The sequence below is a fragment of the Lynx rufus genome, unplaced genomic scaffold (assembly GCF_022079265.1).
Source record: "Lynx rufus isolate CCGP_SWC_20201006 ecotype Redwood Valley unplaced genomic scaffold, mLynRuf1.p SCAF_16, whole genome shotgun sequence".
Lineage (NCBI taxonomy): Eukaryota > Metazoa > Chordata > Mammalia > Carnivora > Felidae > Lynx > Lynx rufus.
In genome coordinates, this window is record NW_025814830.1 from 46,758,797 (window position 1) to 46,779,681 (window position 20,885).

Sequence of the window (20,885 nt, forward strand, 5' to 3'; positions counted from 1 at the left end):
AGTCTCCCTTGGTCAAAATATAATATTTCAGTGTACCTGATAATAGTTTTAAATATGAATCCTGGTCTTCACTTGCCATATAAATGGGTTTTGTTAGGAAAACAAGCATTAAAGGGGAAATATCTTCAGTCACAGTATGTAATTATAATGGAAATTCTCAGGTAGAAAAATAGCGTGGATTGTATTGGAATTAGGAAGTTGCTGATTCATTTCTTATTCTTCGAAACTGTAATAGTGCTTGACAACCATAACGGCAAAGAAAGATTAATGAAAAATACATAAGTATAATATATGTGCTCATACTCCATAAAATTATTTATTTCACTTGGATAGAGAAACACTTAGAACATCATTAAAACTCAGAGAGTAATGGTTAATATTATAGTTCTTTATTATTTAAATAATTAGAAACAGGGCTTAGGTAAGTGTTAGAAAAAATCAATATAAATGGAACATTCTTTTGTGAGTCAAAGGATAAATAAAATCACAGTGAAATGTTTTTGACATTAAGTCATTATGATTTATTAAAATGCATGCGTATATGGCTTTTATATGCATATAAAAATAAAGTATTTAATTAAATAGACGGTTGGTAATTTTATCCCAAGTCAATATAACTCCTTTCCCAAATAGTTTCAAATACCAAGGTATTTCATAGTTATTGATTTATCTTTTCTTATGCGCAGTGCACATTTTCAATCTTTATGCCTTTTTTTGCATTCCAAAAGACTAAGTTCTTATGTTTAACTGTAATACATAATTTAATATTATGTAATAATAATATAGTATAGTAATTGTATGATAATTACTGTAACATTATTTCATAAGAATTCTATGGTAGTAATGAGAAATACTTTGTATAAATTGCAGTTTGTCATTTAGATCAAACTAATGATGACTGCAAGGGGCTCTTCCTCCCTCTTTTAATTTTAAGAAAATAATCAAATGGCTACTTCTTTTCCTTTCTTTCTTTCTTTTTTTTTTTCATAATGAAGCAGTCTATGGTACTAAATCCTGATTGATTATGATGTATCCTGACTTACTTTGTTTTGTTTTGTTTTGTTTTGATCAGGTTGTCCTGACAACAGCCTTGGATCCAAATGTAAAAATCCACTTGGTGGATTTCAGGGATGTATGAGACTCATTTCTGTCAGTAACAAGGTGGTGGATCTGATTTCAGTTCAGCAGGGATCCCTTGGAAACTTCAGTGACCTTCAGATAGACTCATGTGGAATCACAGACAGGTACAGATCTCATTTTTTCTTTAACTTTGACCCGTCCATTTTCAAATGTTTGGCAGCATATTAAAACTTATATATAAAATGAACATGTTTTAAAACTCCCTTTCCCACCATCACCTATTCCACAGGAAATGGATGATACTCACATTAGAAATAAGAAAAATATGCTTTTAGTTTTATGCTTCGTGTTTCCAGGGATAAAATTTAGGTGGGAGACGTGTGACCATGTTATTTATATGTTAACATGCTACCGATTTACAAAAGGTAATGTTGATGCTGCTATAAATTTATTTATTTTATTTTTATTTTTTAATTTGCATCCAAGTTATTTAGCATAGTGCTGTAATGATTTAAGGAGTAGATTCCAGTGATTCATCCCCTATGTATCTAACACCCAGTGCTCATCCCAACAAGTGTCCTCCCTAATGCCCCTTACCCATTTACCCCATCCCCCATCCACAACCCCTCCAGCAAGCCTCGGTTTGTTCTCTGTAACTAAAATTCTCTTATGTTTTGTCCTCCTCCTTGTTTTTACATTATTTTTGCTTCCCTTCCCTTATGTTCATCTGTTTTGTATCTTAAATTCCTCATACAAGTGGAGTCCTATGATATTTGTCTTTCTCTGTCTAATTTCACTTAGCATAATATCCTCTATTTCCATCCATGTAGTTGCAAATGGCAGGATTTCATTCTTTTTTATTGCCGACTAATACTCTATTGTATATATGTACACCACATTTCTTTATCCATTCATCAGTCAGTGGACATTTGGGCTTTTTCCATACTTTGGTTATTATCAATGGTGCTGTTATAAACATTGGGGTGCACAACTGTATCCCTTGGATAAATACCTACTAGTGCAATTTCTGGGTCATAAGATAGTTCTATTTTTAATTTTTTGAGGAACCTCCTTACTGTTTTCCAGAGTGGCTGTGCCAGTTTGCATTCCCACCAGCAGTGCAAAAGATCTCCTCTTTCTCTGCATCCTCGCCAACATCTGTAGTTGCCTGAGTTGTTAATGTTAGCCATTCTGACAGGTGTCAGGTCATATCTCATTGGGGTTTTGATTTGTATTTCCCCGATGGTGAATGATGTTGAGCATTTTTTCATGTGTTAGCCATCTGGATGTCTTCTTTGGAGAAGTGTCTGTTCATCTCTTTTGCCCATTGCTTCATTGGATTATTTGTTTTTTGGGGTGTTGAGTTTGATAAATTCTTTATAGATTTTGGATACTAACCCTTTATCTGATATGTCACTTGCAAATATCTTCTTCCATTCTATCAGTTGCCTTTTAGTTTTGCTGATTGTTTCCTTTGCTGTGCAGATGGTTTTTATTTTGATGAGGTCCCAATAGTTCATGTTTGCTTTTGTTTCCCTTGCCTCCAGAGACGTGTTGAGTAAGAAGTTGCCGCGGCAATGCTGCTATAATTTTAGACGAGTATAAATGTATCAAAAAAATATCATTAAACTCAATAAATTTGTACATTCTAACAGTAGTATTGATCAGCACGTACCAGTAAGTCAGAGACCTATGTGGCTGGTTATCAAAATGTCTTTTGCTTCTCTGACAGCTGACTAATATTTTCAGTGGCATATCAGTTTAATGGTTGCTCTGCTCCTAATGTGTACCTTTAACAGCACATTACTGTCTTCTCTGCAGGGAAAATAAAAAGGAACCCCTCCTTTGGAAAAGTTTGGAACTATAGCATTGATCAAGGTATAAACATGATCCAGTAGTTTCTTTAGGAGCTCTAGTGCAGGACGTGGTAGCATAAGATTTGGGAGTTAATTGTAGAGGACAGGTAAATTTTAAAATAACAATTGATAGTTAATAATTAAAAAGTATTTTTAGGCCTGGGCAACTATAGCCAAATAATCTTGCCAGTCATGTTTTAATATGAAGGTTGTTAATTTTAATTATTGAGTTTAATGGAATGTCATGGTCATTGCGGATAAAAAAATTAAACATTGTGACAGACTTAGCTCCTACCCTGTAGAGGTGTTCAATATATATTTTGAATAAATATAAATACTGAGCTTTAAAAATAACTTTTTATTTGCATGAGACATTTTATCAACATAAACGTATATATTATATCTGTTATTATATATGATGTGTGTTATATCTAATAGACTGTTAGTCTGTCAGTGTCTGTGGATCCTGTTTTGAACACTAATAGGTGTTGTGTTGTGTGTAGAAAAAAAATAATTGTGATCTCATTTAGCAATGGATTAAAAGGCCATACTTTCCTCTTTATGAATATGCATTTAGCTATTTAACCCAATTTGTAGCTAAAATAATTCTTTCTATAATGAAAGATGATACGTAAAGGAAGAATTTAGACAGTAAACCTCAGTTGGCTTGATTTTGGTACTAAATGACAGTGACCTTCTCCATAGTTATGTCCACATCAGCTCTAGAACCTTAATCCCCATTTGGGGAAGGGCGTGCCAGCTCTGAAGAGGTAGGGCTCACTTCCAAGTGGCTAACAATCATTAGCATCTGCGGGGAGATTCAGTCATCCACAGTCAGTGATAGTCGTGTTAACCATCTTAGATTGTAGACAATTCCTTTGGTGCTGGTGGATCCACACTTCTCCAAACTGGGTTTCTCCGAAGCTGCCGTTTTACCCGAGGAGGCTGGATTGCCTACTTTCTGGAGATACACACTTGTAAAACAGAGGACTGTGGTTTATAGCACAGTTGGAGAATGTATGGTTTTAGTACCACACTTTGAGAAGACTTTTCAGAAAGAGTGAGCAAATTGTGGATAGATTGTGGCTATACATGCTTTCTTTTTTTTAGAAAAACTTATGACTAATAGTAGCCCTAGCAGTATTAAAAATGATAGCAAAAATCAAAGTAACTTTTATGTATGTTTACCTTTTAAATTTCCAAAAGTATTTCTCGACTCATTTTCTTATATCCAGAAGAAAACGTATATTCATTTATTTTGGTCGTCTATGCTATACCTATTGACATAGCTTCCAAGCATTATTAAATAAAGTCTCTTTTTAAAAAAAATCTGTTTACCAGGCTGTATTCTCAGCACTTAACATGAATTAGTATTTAAGTCTGTGAGTTTGAGTGACTATGTGTAAAGATGATGCAAGTGTGTAAGGAGTCTGGGAATGCATGTGTGAATGACCTACAAGTGTGTGCACGTGTGTGGGAATAGCGTTGATGTGTGTGAGTGTGTGTATATGTACAAGTTAGCATGTGAGGAGCTGTGTGGCGGTGTATGTAAGGATTTGCATGAGTGTGGGAGGTGCTTTTGGATATGTGAGTAAGCTTGTGAATGTGTACGTGTGTGAGAGACTGTGTGTAACAACCATTCTAAAATGAATTTTGCCTATTTATTTTTTAATGTTAAAGATCTCATTGGGTATATTAAATGATTTATGAATTGGACAGTGTCCCATTTAGCAGATAGAGGGGCGCTCCCTAAAATGAATTTTAAATTAATTAATGTGTATTTAAAGTAATCCTCACAAAACACCCTTAGAGTCTCTTCCTGGTAGTGTTTGTTTCTTGTAAATCTGAGAGCAGGTGCACAGAGAGGTGAGGTTGGCTAAGAGGACGCAGCTCAGGAGAGAGCCCGCATCCGATCTCAGCGCTCTGGGGCTGGCCAGGTCCCACTGAAATGTCTGCCTGCCAAACTGCACAGCCCCCTGGGCGCACATTCACATCTATTGTGGTTCCTATTCAAGCTACATATAATAAACACATAATTTGATGATTTAATACATTGCAGTGAAAAATAAACAGGAACATGAAAAATATACTTAAAAATCTGACAGGAACTTAAGCAAATGTAGCTCCTTTTTTACTGTAACTTTAAGTTGGATCAGATCTACATGTAAAGGTGTACATATATTTACACATGCTCACACTCACCTTTGTACGGTCATTCGCACATACTCTTTACACACAGACGAACAGCCTCTCATACGTGTGTACACATTTGTGTGCTCAGTCACACACTTCCAAAGCTTTACCACATCCAGTCTTTACAATACACTCTTTATTTGCACATTCTGGCACCTCCTTACTTACTAATCCACGCACATGCACACACACATGCGCACACTTACAAGAACATCCCCACACCCCTTACACACTCACATCTTCCTTATCCACATTCACACACGCACACTCACCTAGAAGCCCTGCCCCTGTCCTCTATGGACATACAGGGGAAGTGACCCTAAGTCAGAAATCTGGGTGCCTGAGGGCTGAGGGAGGCCAGTCCCTCGGCGAGGTGAGGACAGAACCACAAAGGGGGCTGCTGTCCGTATCCCCTGCCCATTATGAACAGTGAAAATAATGACAGATATCAGCAGAAAAGTGTTGGAGGCTACAGAGAATGACTAAGGAAAGAGAAGAGCGTAAATTGTTTAGAACACTGAATGAAAATCAGTCCTTCACTCTACAATGTAATTTGCTGTAGGTTACTTACTAGTTGTCAGGAGAGGCTACTACGCGGTGAATTTCAACACCACTCACAATCCAGTCTTCACATTGTACTTAAAAAATGCGAAAAGTCAGGTCTAACAAGAATCAAGGAAAACGAATTCAATATCTTTCAGCAGCAGCAAATCAAATAGAAATGGCACATGTATCACACTGATTATTCATTCTTTAGAATCTTAGTTATAGCCACTTATATCTGCTCCCTTTTAAAGCATGGCTGAGGTCCGTGAGCCTGCTGTCCTTTTCTTTTCTGATCACCAACTAGGATTTTTCGTGTTTTAAGTTTTTTAATCTACCTCTTTCTTCTAGATTGTTACTGATCTGAAATGCTTAAAAAATACGTACAGCATGAAACATTCTTGAATGGATTCCTGTGAATCTATAAAAATACTAAAATATATATAAACTTAATTGGCATAGAAAGATGCCCACTATTTATTTGTGCATCCTTAAGAAGGAGGTTGGAAAATAACATGACGATTTTATTTATGAATATAATCACACACACAAATGCATATATGCGTTTATATATGCATGCGCATGCATGTATATATTTGTAATGGTGATTTTTATATATGAGATTATAAACCATATTTCTCCTCTGCTGTGTCCTGGGTTGTTTGACTTTTTGTACACTGGATATCTGTTTTTTATAATCAGGAAAAATCACTGGCATTGTTTTCAGTTAAAATTGGAGAAATCCTATGAGCAGAACACAAAGTTCCCATCCTTAGTTTTAATAAAGGAGGTGGCAGAAACCCCAAGCATGAATATATTCTTGATAGGCTTTGCAGTTTAATTTTTTGTTTGGGAGTAATGGAGAGCATTTCAAACTTTGGTCTCAATAGATCTTTCCATATCAATACTGAAAAGCATCCATAATCTGATCAGGGCTCTTCAGGTCAATACCAGAAGCTCCCCAAGTTTTTTGGCCACAGTGCCTTATATAGTTCAGTCATTTTTTCATAGTGTTCCAAGCCAAAAGATATAACTAACGCCTTCATTTAAGATGTAACTTAGGTCCAAACGACTTTATAGATATGTCCTAAAATTTAGTAAGCCTTTGAAAATGGAATATACATACATAATATATATTGTAATTTATATATGTAGATTATATATATATGTATATATAATTTGAAAAATATTTTAATTTTATTTTGAATTCAACACAGCTACTTCATAATTACACGTGTTTACCTGTTGAGTATTGCACAACTTTTCAAAACTTGGGATCATGTCAGACACTGCCACCCTCATTTTTGTTCAACACTGATTTCACATGGTTTCACATGGTTTCAGTTTTTTAGCAACTACTGAAAACCTAGGTTCTTAAATATGGGACATCATTGAAAGGAATGTATTATGATCTAATGTTGACATTGAACTACCTCAGGCAGGAAATTGTGCAAGTTTGGGCAGATATTGAGTATGCCTGTATTTCTCTGGAAAAGTTCAAATATCCTGGGAGCCCCTGTGAGTTCCATTCAGCACCCTAGAGCACCCCAACACACTGCTATGAATTTGTGTGCCTGTCCAATGAAACTTCAATATTCCTAGAGGTATTCACTCTACTCAAAAAGTGAATAAAGATGTCCCTCCGTCTTACTTCCTTCTTTTCTTCTCTCTTTTTTATTCTTGTTTCTTTAAATATTCAGTGTAGTAAATCAATAAGATTGAGTGTTGTTATTTTATATAAGCTATTGGTATTTCTGGCAGCATATTGAATTAGTGTTATGTTTACTTAGGGAAAAGAAAGTGCTCTGATGTAGCAGGACATGTTGAAAATTAAGCAGTCACAACCAACGAGAATTGGTTGAAATCTGATGCAGCTATTGATCTAAGGTTTGGTTCTGTGATTACAGCACCTTAATGACAGACTGAATAACCATTAGTCATGTTAAATTTACCCTTTCTGGTACTGTGGACATTCTTCTCTCACATGACCATGACCAACAGTTTATGACAGCTCAAAATAAAAAGTAGTGATTGTATCTGCACCTTTTTGTAGGTGTTTGCCCAACTACTGTGAACATGGCGGTGAATGTTCCCAGTCCTGGAATACCTTTCACTGCAACTGTGCAAACACTGGCTACACGGGAGCTACTTGCCACAACTGTAAGCCGAACACACTTGCTTCTTCTTGCCTCTGTTCCGATTTCCTTGTTCCATTTCCCTTTTTGTGGCTGTGCGCATATATGTCCGTGGATTGGAACGTGCAAGCCTGAATTTTAGCGTCCAGTTGATTCCTAGTTTATTTTAAATCCACACCTCTTTGCACAAAGTTGTCGAAGTAGCTTATAGAAACAGGTAACATAAAACAGGATAGAAAAGAGTAGGAGAGCTGGCAAAGGAGAAATGTATAGCGAAAAAAAAAAGGCAGCTAAGGATAACTATAAATAGTGAATAAACATAGATAATGAATAAATAATAAATAATACAGAATGAGTAATCCTTAAATTCTCATAACCCCATTAGTGAGAATAATGAAATAAGGATGGCAGGTAACGATGTTAATCATAATAGTTCATTTTATTGAATGTTTTCTAAATGCAGGTACTGATATAATATTTTATATGTCCCAGTTCATTGAATTCTGATGTTCCAAATTCACTGAATTAGTAGGTTACTATTATCATCCCTAGTTTACTCATGAAATATCAGAGACTAATCACCTTGCCCAAGCCTCCTTCAATAACTGAGGGACACTGAGTATGTCAACACTTGGAATTGTGCTTCAGAACCCGGGAGCACAACCAATAAATACTCTATGTATATTATAAACCATGCAGTTTTTCTGATTAAGTGTTTGCATGCATTGTAAGTAAGACTCATATGCCATTTTGATGTCCGCTTTTTCCGCACATAGGATGGGGAGATCTAAACGCCCATTTTTCTCTCCCACTTTTTCACATTATTACAGACACTGCTGAGCGGCTTCTCTCCTACTACGATGTCCCATAGCCTTGACTTCAGGCGAGGGTGTTCTATGCAGTCATCAGTCTCTCCATTCGCAGTCTCTTCACCGTGTGCTACTTTGTACTCCTGTCGGAGTGGAGAGTTAGCATCCCGGGCTCCCAGCCCTGCAGGTTCTGGAAGGGACCCTCAGAGGTCCTGATTCGGGGCTGACGAGGGCGTGAGTGGGAGGGGCTCGTGGTGTCACCCTCAAGCCTGCACCACTGCAGCCAGGGTCATTCTTAGGCATCAGCTTATCTTCAAATCATGAAGGATGCCTACTGTTGCTAAGGCCACGCCTCACTGTAACTAGAGACCAAGTTACTTGAGCCAGGTCCAGTAGCAGAAGGCCAGTCTAGTTGACTTTTTCTTATCCGCCATCTTCCTAATTGTAGTAACTCCCAACAAAACGCTAATTCAATGTGTTTTAATTGACCCTTTGTTTGTAATTGTTATGAATGACTGAATCTAAATATTTACATTCTGAGGGAAAAAACTGGTTGATAAAGTATTTTTGTTTATGGCCACATTTTGCTCTAAGCACGGAGTTAACTTACTAGGTTCTTGAACAGGTAGGTCCAAATGGAGCTGAAGGGTTTTGGCCAATAAACATTCTGAGAAATGGGGCCAGGAGGACAAACTTGGTTGTAGTGAAGCATAAGTAGAGAACGGGGCAGGGATGGAGTCTTTAAAAGGTTTTATTAGAAAATAATATGTTATAAACATTCATATCATAAAGAGTCAAGCAATACACACGAAGCAAATGTACTCCCAATTACCATTATGGAATCATGTCTCCTTTCTTTTTCAAAGTTTATTTATTTATTTTGAGAGAGAGAGAGTACGAATAGGGTAAGGGCAGAGAGAGAGGGGAAGAGAGAGAATCCCAAGCAGGCTCTGCACTCACTGCAGAGCCTGACATGGGGCTCGAACCCGTAAACTGTGAGATCACTACTTCAGCCAAAATCAACAGTCAGATACTTAAGCAACTGAGCCATCCAGGCACCTCAATCATGTGTCCTTTCTAATACCAACCTTGACTCTCAAGTTATGTATATCTCCTGCCAACCGCCTTCAAAGAATTTATGAACATATGTATATGTGTGCAGAAGTGAATAAAATAACCATTTTTACATGCCTGTTTCACTGCACAAAATATAAATGTGACTAGAAAACAACCCATGCTTAAGTTCTTGTCTATGTAATGTATAATAGGAACAAAATAAAACCATCAGAAGGTGGAGGTATAGGGAAGTAAATTTGTATGATTATCTGAAATTTCAGTAATATTGAGCAAATTAGTTACATTATTTCATATTGCCTAAAAAGTCATTAACATAATTTTCAAAAATTTAGACTAGATCAAGGAAGGACTTTCAGGGTATGACTTATTTCTCATTTCATAAAATCAAAAGCTTTATGAAAATTATCAGTACATTTGACCAAATGTTCAGTGTGATGTGTGTATCATATACAGCTATTAATATCAAACCTTGTACATGGCAAATGTATAATTGTATAATCAAAAACATCCAATTATGGGGACACCTGGGGGCTCAGTCAGTTAAACATCCAACTCTTGATTTCTTCTCAGGTCATGATCTCATGGTTTCTGGGATCAGGCCCCTTGTTGGGTTCTGCACTGACAGTGTGGAGCCTGCTTGGGATCCTCTCTCCCTCTCTCTCTCTGCCTGTCTCCTACTCATGCTTTCTCTCTCCCAAAGTAAATAAATGAACTTTAAAAAAAAAACCCATCCAATTATGGATCAAAACATATTGAGACCACTTGAAGGAATATTTAATATAGATATTTCTTCTGCTTCCAATTTTAATTATCTTAAATTCTCATTACAGAGAATTAGAGAAAGTTTCTTTAGTAAATTACTTTTAAAATTATTGACGAAGAGCTTTGCCGGTCATTATTTTTTTTAAAGATTTTATCTGTGAGTAATTTTTGTGAGAAAGGAGAATTGTTACAACATTATTTAAAACCTTTCTATTTCATAATTATTGGATAATAGCAGATTATTTAAGGAGATTACACTACTGTGTTTCAGATGTTAGGTGACGCTAGAATTAGAAATTCCAAAGTGGATGTCACAAGATCCATTTGAATGGATGTCCAAAATGGGTGTTACAGCATACTTCTAAGTATGTTAACATTTAAAACACATACCGTCTCTTTTGTTGTTTTACCTAATGTAAAAAAATATTTTTTTTATTTTGACTCAGTAATCTCATATTCCTTTAATGACAGAAAGAAATGCCATGAAATTCAACCTCATTCTGCCTTTCTCTATATAACCTACTTTCATCCATATTAGTTTTTTTTTTTTTAAAAGAATGAGTTTTAAAGTGTGTTCTCTCTTTTCTCCCGGTCAGTAATGTACATATTACATTTCAGCACTTGGAGTGTTTTGTGTCCAAATTAGAGCTTCAGAGATTCATTTTATACTATTCCATTTATGATGGTCCATTTTTTTTTTACAGCTATCTATGAGCAGTCATGTGAATCCTATAAGCACAGAGGAAATACTTCAGGGTTTTACTATATAGATTCAGATGGAAGTGGTCCCCTGGAACCCTTTCTTCTATATTGCAATATGACTGGTGAGTTAATCAATTTTCATTTAATAGTTAAATTTGCATGAAGCTTTAAACACACAAAATTAAAATGAAACCAGTAGAAAGTTGGCCTAATTTGCAACTTGATTAAAAAGTATATTGTTCAGCGAAAGAGCTCAACATAAATCTTTAAAAAATAGTTTAATGGTAATGATTTAAAATGTTTTATTATTTTCAATGAATGCAGTATCTGGGTAGAACATCTAATAATAAACGTGTCTTATTAAGTCCCCAAACAAAAAGGACAGACTTTATTTCTCTGAGAAGATTGATACATGTGAAAGCTTTGGAAAATATTTACTTTTTAAATGTAGGTAAACATAACTTGTATTCTTGAATTTGTTACTTACATACATTTAAATAGGTATTAATAGTCATGGAAAATGTGTTTGATTAAATGCAACATCCACTTATGAAAAGGGAGAAAATTAAAACTCAATAAATTACCAACGGAAGGAAATTTCCTAACTTTGTTAAAGAGCACTCACAAAAAACTCTCCAGCACATTCATACTTCATGGTGAAATATTGAAATCTTTACCTGTGTTACCAGCATTAACACAAGATGCCTGCTATTATCACTCTGTTCACCATTGTATGGGATAGAGGTCCTTGCCAGTGCAATAAAGCAAGAGAAAGAAAGGAAGGATCGAAGTACTGGAAAGGTAGAACTAAGGTTCTCATTATCTGTCCTCGGCCAGGTGATATATTGAGAATATTCTCCATAATTTATAGATAAACTTTAGGGTGATCACTGGGTATCAAGTTAATATAAAAACTAATTTCATGTCTGTATACCAGCAATAAGCAAAATGAAGTTTTAGATTTTATTTTCAATAGCGTAAAAAAATCTCAAATACAAGGTAATAAATCTAATGAAAGATATGCATGGTTTCTATATAGATAAGGATAAAATGCTCATGAGATAAATTGAAATTCTAACTAGATGGGGAAATGTAAAAATTTCATTGATTGGGAAACTCAGTATAGTATAAATCTCAATTCTTCCCATGTAGGTATTGATTCAGTGAAAACCTTAATTAAAATTCCAGTGGAGTATTTATTTGTTGATATAATTGCTTTGATGAAAACTGGAACGCAGATTCTAAGATTTATCAGCAGATTTGAAGGGACACAAAGAACCATATGGATAGTTGACTTACTCCAAAGGCATTGATATACAGTGAAGGGAATATGGTCTTTCAACCAGTGGTGCTTGGGAGCCAGCAGGGGGAGGGGAGGGGGTGTATATTAATGTCATAAAAAGGAATCTTGATCTCTGCATCATCAAACCCAAAAAAATGGAGTCTGGATGAACTGTGCTGTCTACTGTAGTAGCCACTTGTAACAAATGCCTATTTTGATTCAATTTTTTTAATGTTTATTTATTTTTGACAGAGAGGAAGTTAGAGTGTGAGTGGGGGAGGGACAGAGAGAGAGGGAGACACAGAATCCGAAGCAGGCTCCAGGCTCTGAACTGTCAGCACAGAGCCCGATACAGGACTCAAACTCACGACCAGTGAGATCATGCCCTGAGCCGAGGTCGACACTCAGCCGACTGAGCCGCCCAAGCAACCCTCGATTCAAACTAATTAATAAAGCTAAATGAATTGAAATACATTTTAAATTTAAATTAATAAAAACAAGATTAAGTTAACTGTCCTGTTTTCCAACCTCACTGGCCATATTTTAACTGCTCAGCAGCTGCCTATTCCATCGTGGCCAAAAGTTTACATTGAATAGCTCTGTGTCAGGAAGTCACAGTTTTCTGGAGCAAAACAAACAGAAAAAGGAAATATTAAATTGAAGTAGGAGGTGTTTCAGAGGAAGATTCACTACTTAAAAATCAGGCAGTGAATATCTGGGGCAAGAACCTTCCAGGCAAAGGAAATAGCAAGTGCTAAGTGCTGAGAGCAGTGATCTTCCCAGGTGCTTTCAGAAAACAGCAACAAATCTAGTGTGGTAGGAGTGTGGCAAGTTATCTGGGAGTAGTGGGAGAGCAAGAGAGTCGAGTAAGGCAGGGGCAGATGGGGAAGTCACGAGGTCCTTACAACAATGTTGTAAAGTCCCTGATATTTACTTGAATGAGATGAGAAGACACTGGGGACTTTTAAGCACCGATGGATGCACTCTGACTGCCTTCAGTGGGATCATGATGGCTCCAGTGTTGGGAAATGCCCATCTAGGAGCAGGGGTCCACACATACACACACATGCATATACACACATACGCTCCATAGGCATGGCTATACATAAGATGCAGATCCATGTGTACGTGTGTATAATGTATGTGTCTCTGTATGTCTGTAGTAGGAGTGGAAACCCGCTTGGACAACCAGTTCAAGTAGTGCAGGAATCCAGGCAAGAGGATGATAGTACATAATAGCAGTGTGGATGGTGGAGGCAGTTTTGACTTTCTCACCAAGTATGTGTGAGATGTGAGAAAACAAAAGGAAACCAAAATAACACCACGTTTTGGCTTGGGCAGCTGGAGTAGTCGAGTTGCCCACATTTGAGAGGTGGTCAGAAAAGGTTTGAGGGCAAAGACCAGCAGTTCGGTCAAAATTTTACACATTTTGAGTTTGAGATGTCCGTGACACATTCAAAGGAGATACTGAGAAAGGCTGTTGAATATGGGAGCAAAAGTTCCTTTGGATTAATGTGTAATTCTAAAACCTGGAGGATGGTGCTGAAACCATGGCAACAGATATTTGGGAAAATTAGAAAATTAGACTGTATCTTCAAAGGTTTTTCGTGTAACACAGTTAGGCGTCTTCCATTTGTTCTCACAGTCATTGAAGGCATTGCCTGTCTTAGTCCGTTTGAGCTGCTGTAGCAAAATAACCACAGACTGGGTAGCTTACAAAAAACAGAAATTCGTTTCTTACAGTTTTAGAGACTGGGAAGTCCAAGCTCGTGGCACCAGCATAGTCAACTGAGGGTCTCTCCTGGGCCACAGACTTCTGGTATTCTCATGTGATGGAAGAGGGTCTCTGGGGTCTCTTTTACAAGACGACTGATCCCCACCCTCATGACCTAATTACCCGATGATTCAACATATGAATGGAGGGGGGCACAAACATTCGGGCACTGCCCACACGCCAAAGCACCCTAAGACACATGATTCCCGCATGTGTGTCCCTTCAGTGACGGACCCAGCACGGACCCCCAGGCAGCACTTGAGTCAGGTTCTGACAACGTGGTTGCGGTGACAACAGAATCAATATTTTACAAATCTTCCCAGTTGACTCCTCTGTGTACCTAGCTTTGAGAATCGCTGCTTGGGACCTGTGCTTCTCCAACTGCACAAAACAGACTGTTCTATTATGTGAGGTTGAAACATAATACATTTGAAAATACTTCACAGGGAGGAAGGGAAGACTGTGCAGTGAAATACAGGAATTTAAGTGTCAAATAACTTTTTGATTTTTCCTGTTCGTACAGCTTGGGTTGTGAGTGACATTTAACAATCTATCCCTGCGTCCTTGTGAATCCTGTGTTCCCACAATGCATCCTGAAGTATCCACAGGCACATGCTTAGAAGGTTTTGATTCTATAAGTCAGATACCTCTAGGTTGATAAGTATCTGTAATCTTTAAAACTTTACGAAACATAGACACACACCACACACATACACACACAAGTCTCATTATCCGTGATTGTAACATCGTTATGTTCCGCAAGGCAACAACAGACACCGAATTAGCCAACATTCTCATCAACCGATCAACACATGACCTTGTTTGACTTGTGTTTCAGATTAGAGACACCTTATTTAATACATACTGTTAATTCATTGACATTGAACTCACAACCAACAGCACTGTGACTCACACTTCAACGAGGTTTATTCTAGCACCTGTTTTCTCATGAGGCACGTCACACAGCCTTCTTGCACTCGAAATACTAGACAGCTCTTTAGCACCACACTTCGAGGCCATTGTTAAAAAAAATTTTTTTTGGATACGTGTGGATTGGGCAACTCAAGCTTTTTGCTGCGTGTACATGTCTGTAGATGTACAAGAGTGCCTCGAGTCATGATTTGGGGGTTCAAATAAATTTTAGGCAGTAGGCGATTTCCAGATAATGAGGAACTGCAAATAGTGAGGATTGAATTATATTCACATACATACATATATTATCTTTGTATGGACAATAATTCCAAAATTGATAGGCCATGTGCACTTAAATTATCTAAATGACAAGGAAATTCCGAGTTTCATTTTATGGAATGAATTGTTCCCTTTCTATTAAATCAACATTTACCTCCTCATATTACTTTACCAGTCACGAGCCTTATCGCAGTCAACGAAGCGTCGTGCTAATTCGATAACAACTCTGACGGACATGAAGGAAATATGTATATGCACACATACAGAGGTTAATTTTGCCTCAGCAAAATGATCAGAAAGCATTGATGCTGGAGAGGACATTCACAACATGTAAAGCCGTTTGAAAAGCAAGCCATTGAGAGCAGATACAGATAATCCAGTTAGGAGTCAGCTAAGTGTCATCAGAAACCCCAGAATATTGAAATACATTCACGCTAAAGTGGCAATCCCAGAATGTAACAACCCAGTGAAAAATAATGTTACAGCTTGAAACGTTCCCTATTGATCTGGTTTTTGCAAATGAGGAAAGCAGGGAGGTTGGGGAAAGAATCATTAGGGAGCAATCAGGGACAAAAACCTTGTCTCCTTTCTCCCAGTCTGAACATTTTTCCACTAGAAAAGGCTGTGTTCTATCAGTGTCACATTGCTTATAGCCAGTAACATATCCTCTAGTTGTATAAATCAAGTATAACAATTATAAAAACAAGGCAAAATGCTGAATCAGTAACTTGCAAATGGGTAACTTAAAAAAAAATCCAGTTATTAGTCTAGAATCATTGTCAAACAAATGATTCCACGTGGATTTAAATACCTTGAAGCATTACAAGCTAAAAACTACAAAGGAAACTTCTTTTGAATGGATAATTTCCCAAACTATGTTAAAGACTGAAAATTCTTTCTAAACAGAGTACTGTAAATATAATTTAAAAATAAGTAGACAGGATAATAGGAATCCCAGTGGCTGTCTCTTTAGAAATGTACATGGCTTTTTTCTTCTACACTAAATCCACTTTTTCTTTTCTTTTTTTTTTTTTTAAGTTTTTTTTTTGGGCGCGGGGGTGGCGCAGAGAGAGAGAGCCACAGAATCTGAGCAGGCTTCAGGCTCCCAGCTGTCAGCACAGAGCCCCACGTGGGTCTAGAACCCGTGAACCGTCAGATCATGACCTCAGCCAAAGTCAGATGCACTGAGCCACCCAGGAGCCCCTAAATCCACTGCTCTTTCTAAAATGAAATAGCTCTAGGTTCAAGGCGTTGTTTCTCATGATCAAACATTGCATTGTAAGGACAATTGTTTCAGTGGGGAGCGATTGATGAGTGCTTGAGCTGAGGCTTTCAAACTTTGCTGATAATGCTAATTCCGTCGCTTAACCTTATTCTTTCTCTCTGCACCACCACCAAGACTCCTACATTTAGTTTCACTGACTCAATTTTCAAGCCCAAGGCCTGGGCCTCTGCTCTCTAAACAAGCTCTGAGATTGGGGCTCCTGAGACCATCCCCTGGGAAAGCTGGAGCATCGTAAGATTTATAACAAAATTATTTTTACTCTAGGCATTTCAACAATCAGGCCTTCCTGATAGCCCTGAGAGTTAATAACCAACTATCGTTATTCAGATGCAGCCTTGTTTACGTCCAGTTTTGCCCCAGAACACTAGCTGCTCTTCCCTTTCATCTCCGAGGCTTTCCTGAACACAGCACTTCCTACCTGACCTCACAGCTTTTCATCACATCTGTCACCCTCCGCTGTTAATCCTGAAGGAACACGAGCTCTGCAAGAGTGTTGCTTAAACAGCATGTTTTTTCTTTACACTGTTATCACACTAAAAAATAGCAGTCAGCCTAAGATAAATCAGGTTCTTAATTACTCAGGTGCTTTACATACAATCTATATATTAGAAATCTCTTCGGGGAAAGACACCGGTGGACCCAAACTGCCTTTCCATTTTTTTTTTTTAGTATATTTATTAAATTTCATAGATTTGCTGCCCGTTTCAGCTGTCTTTCCTTACTCATGTCCCTGTGTCTCCTTACTGCAACAACTTAACTCTCTTGGCCTTTGGTAGAGGATAATTAAAAAAAAATAATAATACAATCATGACTCTTAGGCAGATAGAAAAATAAAAGCTCAAAAACACATTGTAAAGATTTTAACGCATTGTTCATGAGGAAACTGGTAAGCTGTTACAACCAGTTCAAAGGAGAATCCAAAAAACAGACCTCGGGGCACATCGGTAATGTTGAAATTAATGTGCAGACAGAGGAAGACCTGGCTTCGTCCATAGTAGAAAAGGGGAGTCCCTTGAACTTCTGCCGGATGGAATTTGCTCGTCTGTGGGCAATCATTACTTGCTGTAAGGAAAACAGTGCTTTGCTTGCTGAGCCAATAAGTAAGACTAAACACATTAATTAATTAATTAAATCTAGAAGCCTGTGTTAAAGGATAATTTCATATGCATATGTCTTGGAAGTTAGAGATAGTGAATTTCTCTGGAGAGATTGAGAAGGCTTATCCCCCCCAGATGCATTTGCCTGCACTCCAAAAGTGATTTAAACAACCTGTGGACTGGCGCCTCTCCCCAGAGATCTGTGGCGTTCTAGAGCCAGAAGGCCCGTCTCCCTCTGTGGAGGGGAGGAGAAGATGTGCCAGCCATCGCCCGTAATCTCCAAGTCTCATACTTTTGAGGGTTTCCTCTCTTGGGTGCAGACCCCGCATGGGCGGGCGCGTCTGGCGCTCTCTGTATTGGCCCACGGGACATTGGGCCGTAGAGCCTAGAGGCTGCTAAGATTTTCCGTGGGCAGACGGCCCCTGATCCAAAGACTCCTGTGTCTGTGAGCGGCCGTCTTCCTCCACCCGTGTAAATCTAGATCTCGGTAGCTAGATGCAGACAAACGGATAGAATGCAGATAGGAGGCAAGATAACCAGTTAACTTACAAGTAGGATAATGTGTCACGCCCTCCACAGTGTCAGACTTACTCTTTTGCAAAACTATGAGTTGACAGTTTACAAAGTTCTAAAGCAGCTGAGAGGCAAGGCAAGGCTCACGGCCACCATGGAACCTGAAGGTTGTACTCTCGTCTGGAGAGTACCTTGTCTTTAATTCGTTCATGTGTTTATTCCCTCAGTTCTGTAACTAAAGTCTTTTGGGCGTGTTGTGCCAGCCCCTGTGCTGTGTGCTGCAGATACGGTGGTTAGCAAATCAGAAACCATCACTCTTCTCAGGGAGCCTCCAGGCCAGTGGAAAAGCCCCATGGAATAAATCACAAAATGCTGAGTTACAAATTATGATAAAGTCTGTGTCCTTTACGGTTGTAATTTCTAAACATCAGCTAATGCAATCATGTCGGAAAGAGCAGGAGAGAGGCTCAGGGTTAATAGTTGTGAGAGGTTCCCCTGTTTGCAAAGCACATGGGGCTTTGCATGGCTGCTGGGCACTCATTTTCTCATTGCTCCTCGTGATGTCTCTGCTTCGCCCCGGAAATCGAGATTGCCTGATAAATGCAGCATCTGTTTAACTTCATGCTTTGTAGTAGCACTTTTTATTGAAAAATGAAATCAGCAACACCTGAGTGGCTCAGTCAGTTAAGCGTCTGATTCTCGATTTCGGCTCCGGTCGTGATCTCACGGTTCGTGAGTTGAAGCCCTGCGCCGGGCTCTGTGTTGACGGTACAGAGCCTGCTTGGGATTCTCTTTCTCCTTCTCTCTGCCCCGGCCCCCCTCAAAATGAATAAATATTTTTAAAAAATGAAATCACTTACAGAAACTACCGTAACACTGAAATTTTAGAATTTCAAAAGGAAACATTTCTGGGCACGGTCCTTCAAGGGATGTCATGCACCACAGCCTTGGATTTCTTACCCCTTAAAAGACCTTTGGAATCATGTGTTTACTGTGACCCAGTGGATGCTAAACTGTAGGGAAGCCCCTCTCGGTGTGAACCAAAAGGCAAAGAGACACAAGCAGGCATATTGCCCTGTTCCTTTGGCAGCTACCCAGCCAGAGCCGAGCTTCCTCATGCTGTCCATTGATTCATTACAAGGAAATTTTATTGTTTGCTGAACAATTAAAGCAGACTCCAGTGGAGGCTAGGTTAGTGGATTTGCCTGATTAATGATCATGAACTTCTTTTTTTTCTTAAAGATTATGTATTTCTTTTGAGAGTGCGAGTGAGCACACGCGAGCGAGGGAGGGGCAGGGAGAGAGGGAGAGAGAAAATCCCACGCAGGCCCAGGCGGGACTCGATCCCACAAACCGTGAGGTCCTGACTTGTGCCGGACCAAGAGTCTGACGCTTAACCGACTGAGCCACCCAAGCGCCCCAATAATCACAGACCTCTAATAGCAAAGGTTGGGTTGGCTAAAATCATAGAATTTCAGACCTATGATATTGTCCTATATTCTGCCAGTTTATTTTCTAAATTTGGAAATGGAGGCTCAGATTTTACCTGACTTTCTTAAGGGCACATCTACTCCAGATCTGCAACTCAAATATCCTGACGGTCTCTATACTATGTCACAGTCTGGCCATCCATAATTAATTTCATTAGCTTTTATATCATGTCCTCTTTAAGGAAATTAATTTACTGATAAAGCTGAATGGTGAGGAGAAATGCAAAGCAGAAATAAAAGTAACGGCTATTGTTTCCAAGAAAAATAGTGATGCACTCACACATAGAAGGCAATAAGACTGTCAAAGCTGCCTCCCGTCTTATTTAGCAGACAGACCTTTCTATTCAAAATTCTGGTGACCTGGTGAGGCATGGGAGTGAAATCTCTTATCTTGTTTTGGTTGTCGATCCATGTGAATGCATTAGCTAAAGAGAGGGGAGGAAATTCTACCTACTGTTTCCTCCAATTTGGAATAGTCCTCTGTAATACAGAAGAGTTATGTGACTTAACGTCACATAGATAGCAGAGTTTTGACAACTTCCAATCTGTTTCTTACCTATTAAATCAGAGGACTTTTGATTAATCTGTTCTTGTGCCTGCATCTATCACCGTAAATATAATGCGAAGTCAATTTCTGGGAAGGTTGAAGGCTAGATACAATATGCCTACCTTCCGTTACAAACATTGTAGGATTTTTATTTCATTTCATAATTTTGGTAATCATTGTGATGGTAATGTTTACAGACATTCAAGTGCCGATAGGGATTGCTCTAGCAAGGACTCAAAGGTATTTTATTTTTTATTTTAGTTGAGTTGCTGATGCTGTATCAGGTGTGTTCAGCTCAAGGAAGTAACGTCCTATTGTAGTCCATAACTATGCACATCACACAATACCAAAATGAATATTTAAAATTCGATTTAAAAAGAAAAGGATGGGCACTCATAATTAAATGTTGTCTGAAGAGAGAGATATATATAGCCCATAAAAATCTGACCTTTCTTTGCTGGTAAAGGGAATGGTAAAGGGAATTTTTAAGAGTAGAAAAATCATCGCTTATATCATATAATTTAAAATATTTCAGAAATTCACAGATAC

At 38.2% G+C, this 20,885-nt stretch overlaps 1 protein-coding gene across 7 annotated transcripts in view; it reads left to right on the forward strand.

Moving 5' to 3' along the window:
* Window positions 1–20,885, forward strand: part of CNTNAP4 (contactin associated protein family member 4) — a 252,839-nt gene that overhangs the window by 164,972 nt on the left and 66,982 nt on the right. For all 7 annotated transcript variants that reach the window (XM_047079258.1, XM_047079260.1, XM_047079263.1 and 4 more), the window contains 3 exons: window positions 1,073–1,244; window positions 7,726–7,832; window positions 11,160–11,279. In XM_047079258.1, coding sequence (XP_046935214.1) covers window positions 1,073–1,244; window positions 7,726–7,832; window positions 11,160–11,279 — 399 coding nt within the window. The remainder of the gene's footprint in view (window positions 1–1,072; window positions 1,245–7,725; window positions 7,833–11,159; window positions 11,280–20,885) is intronic.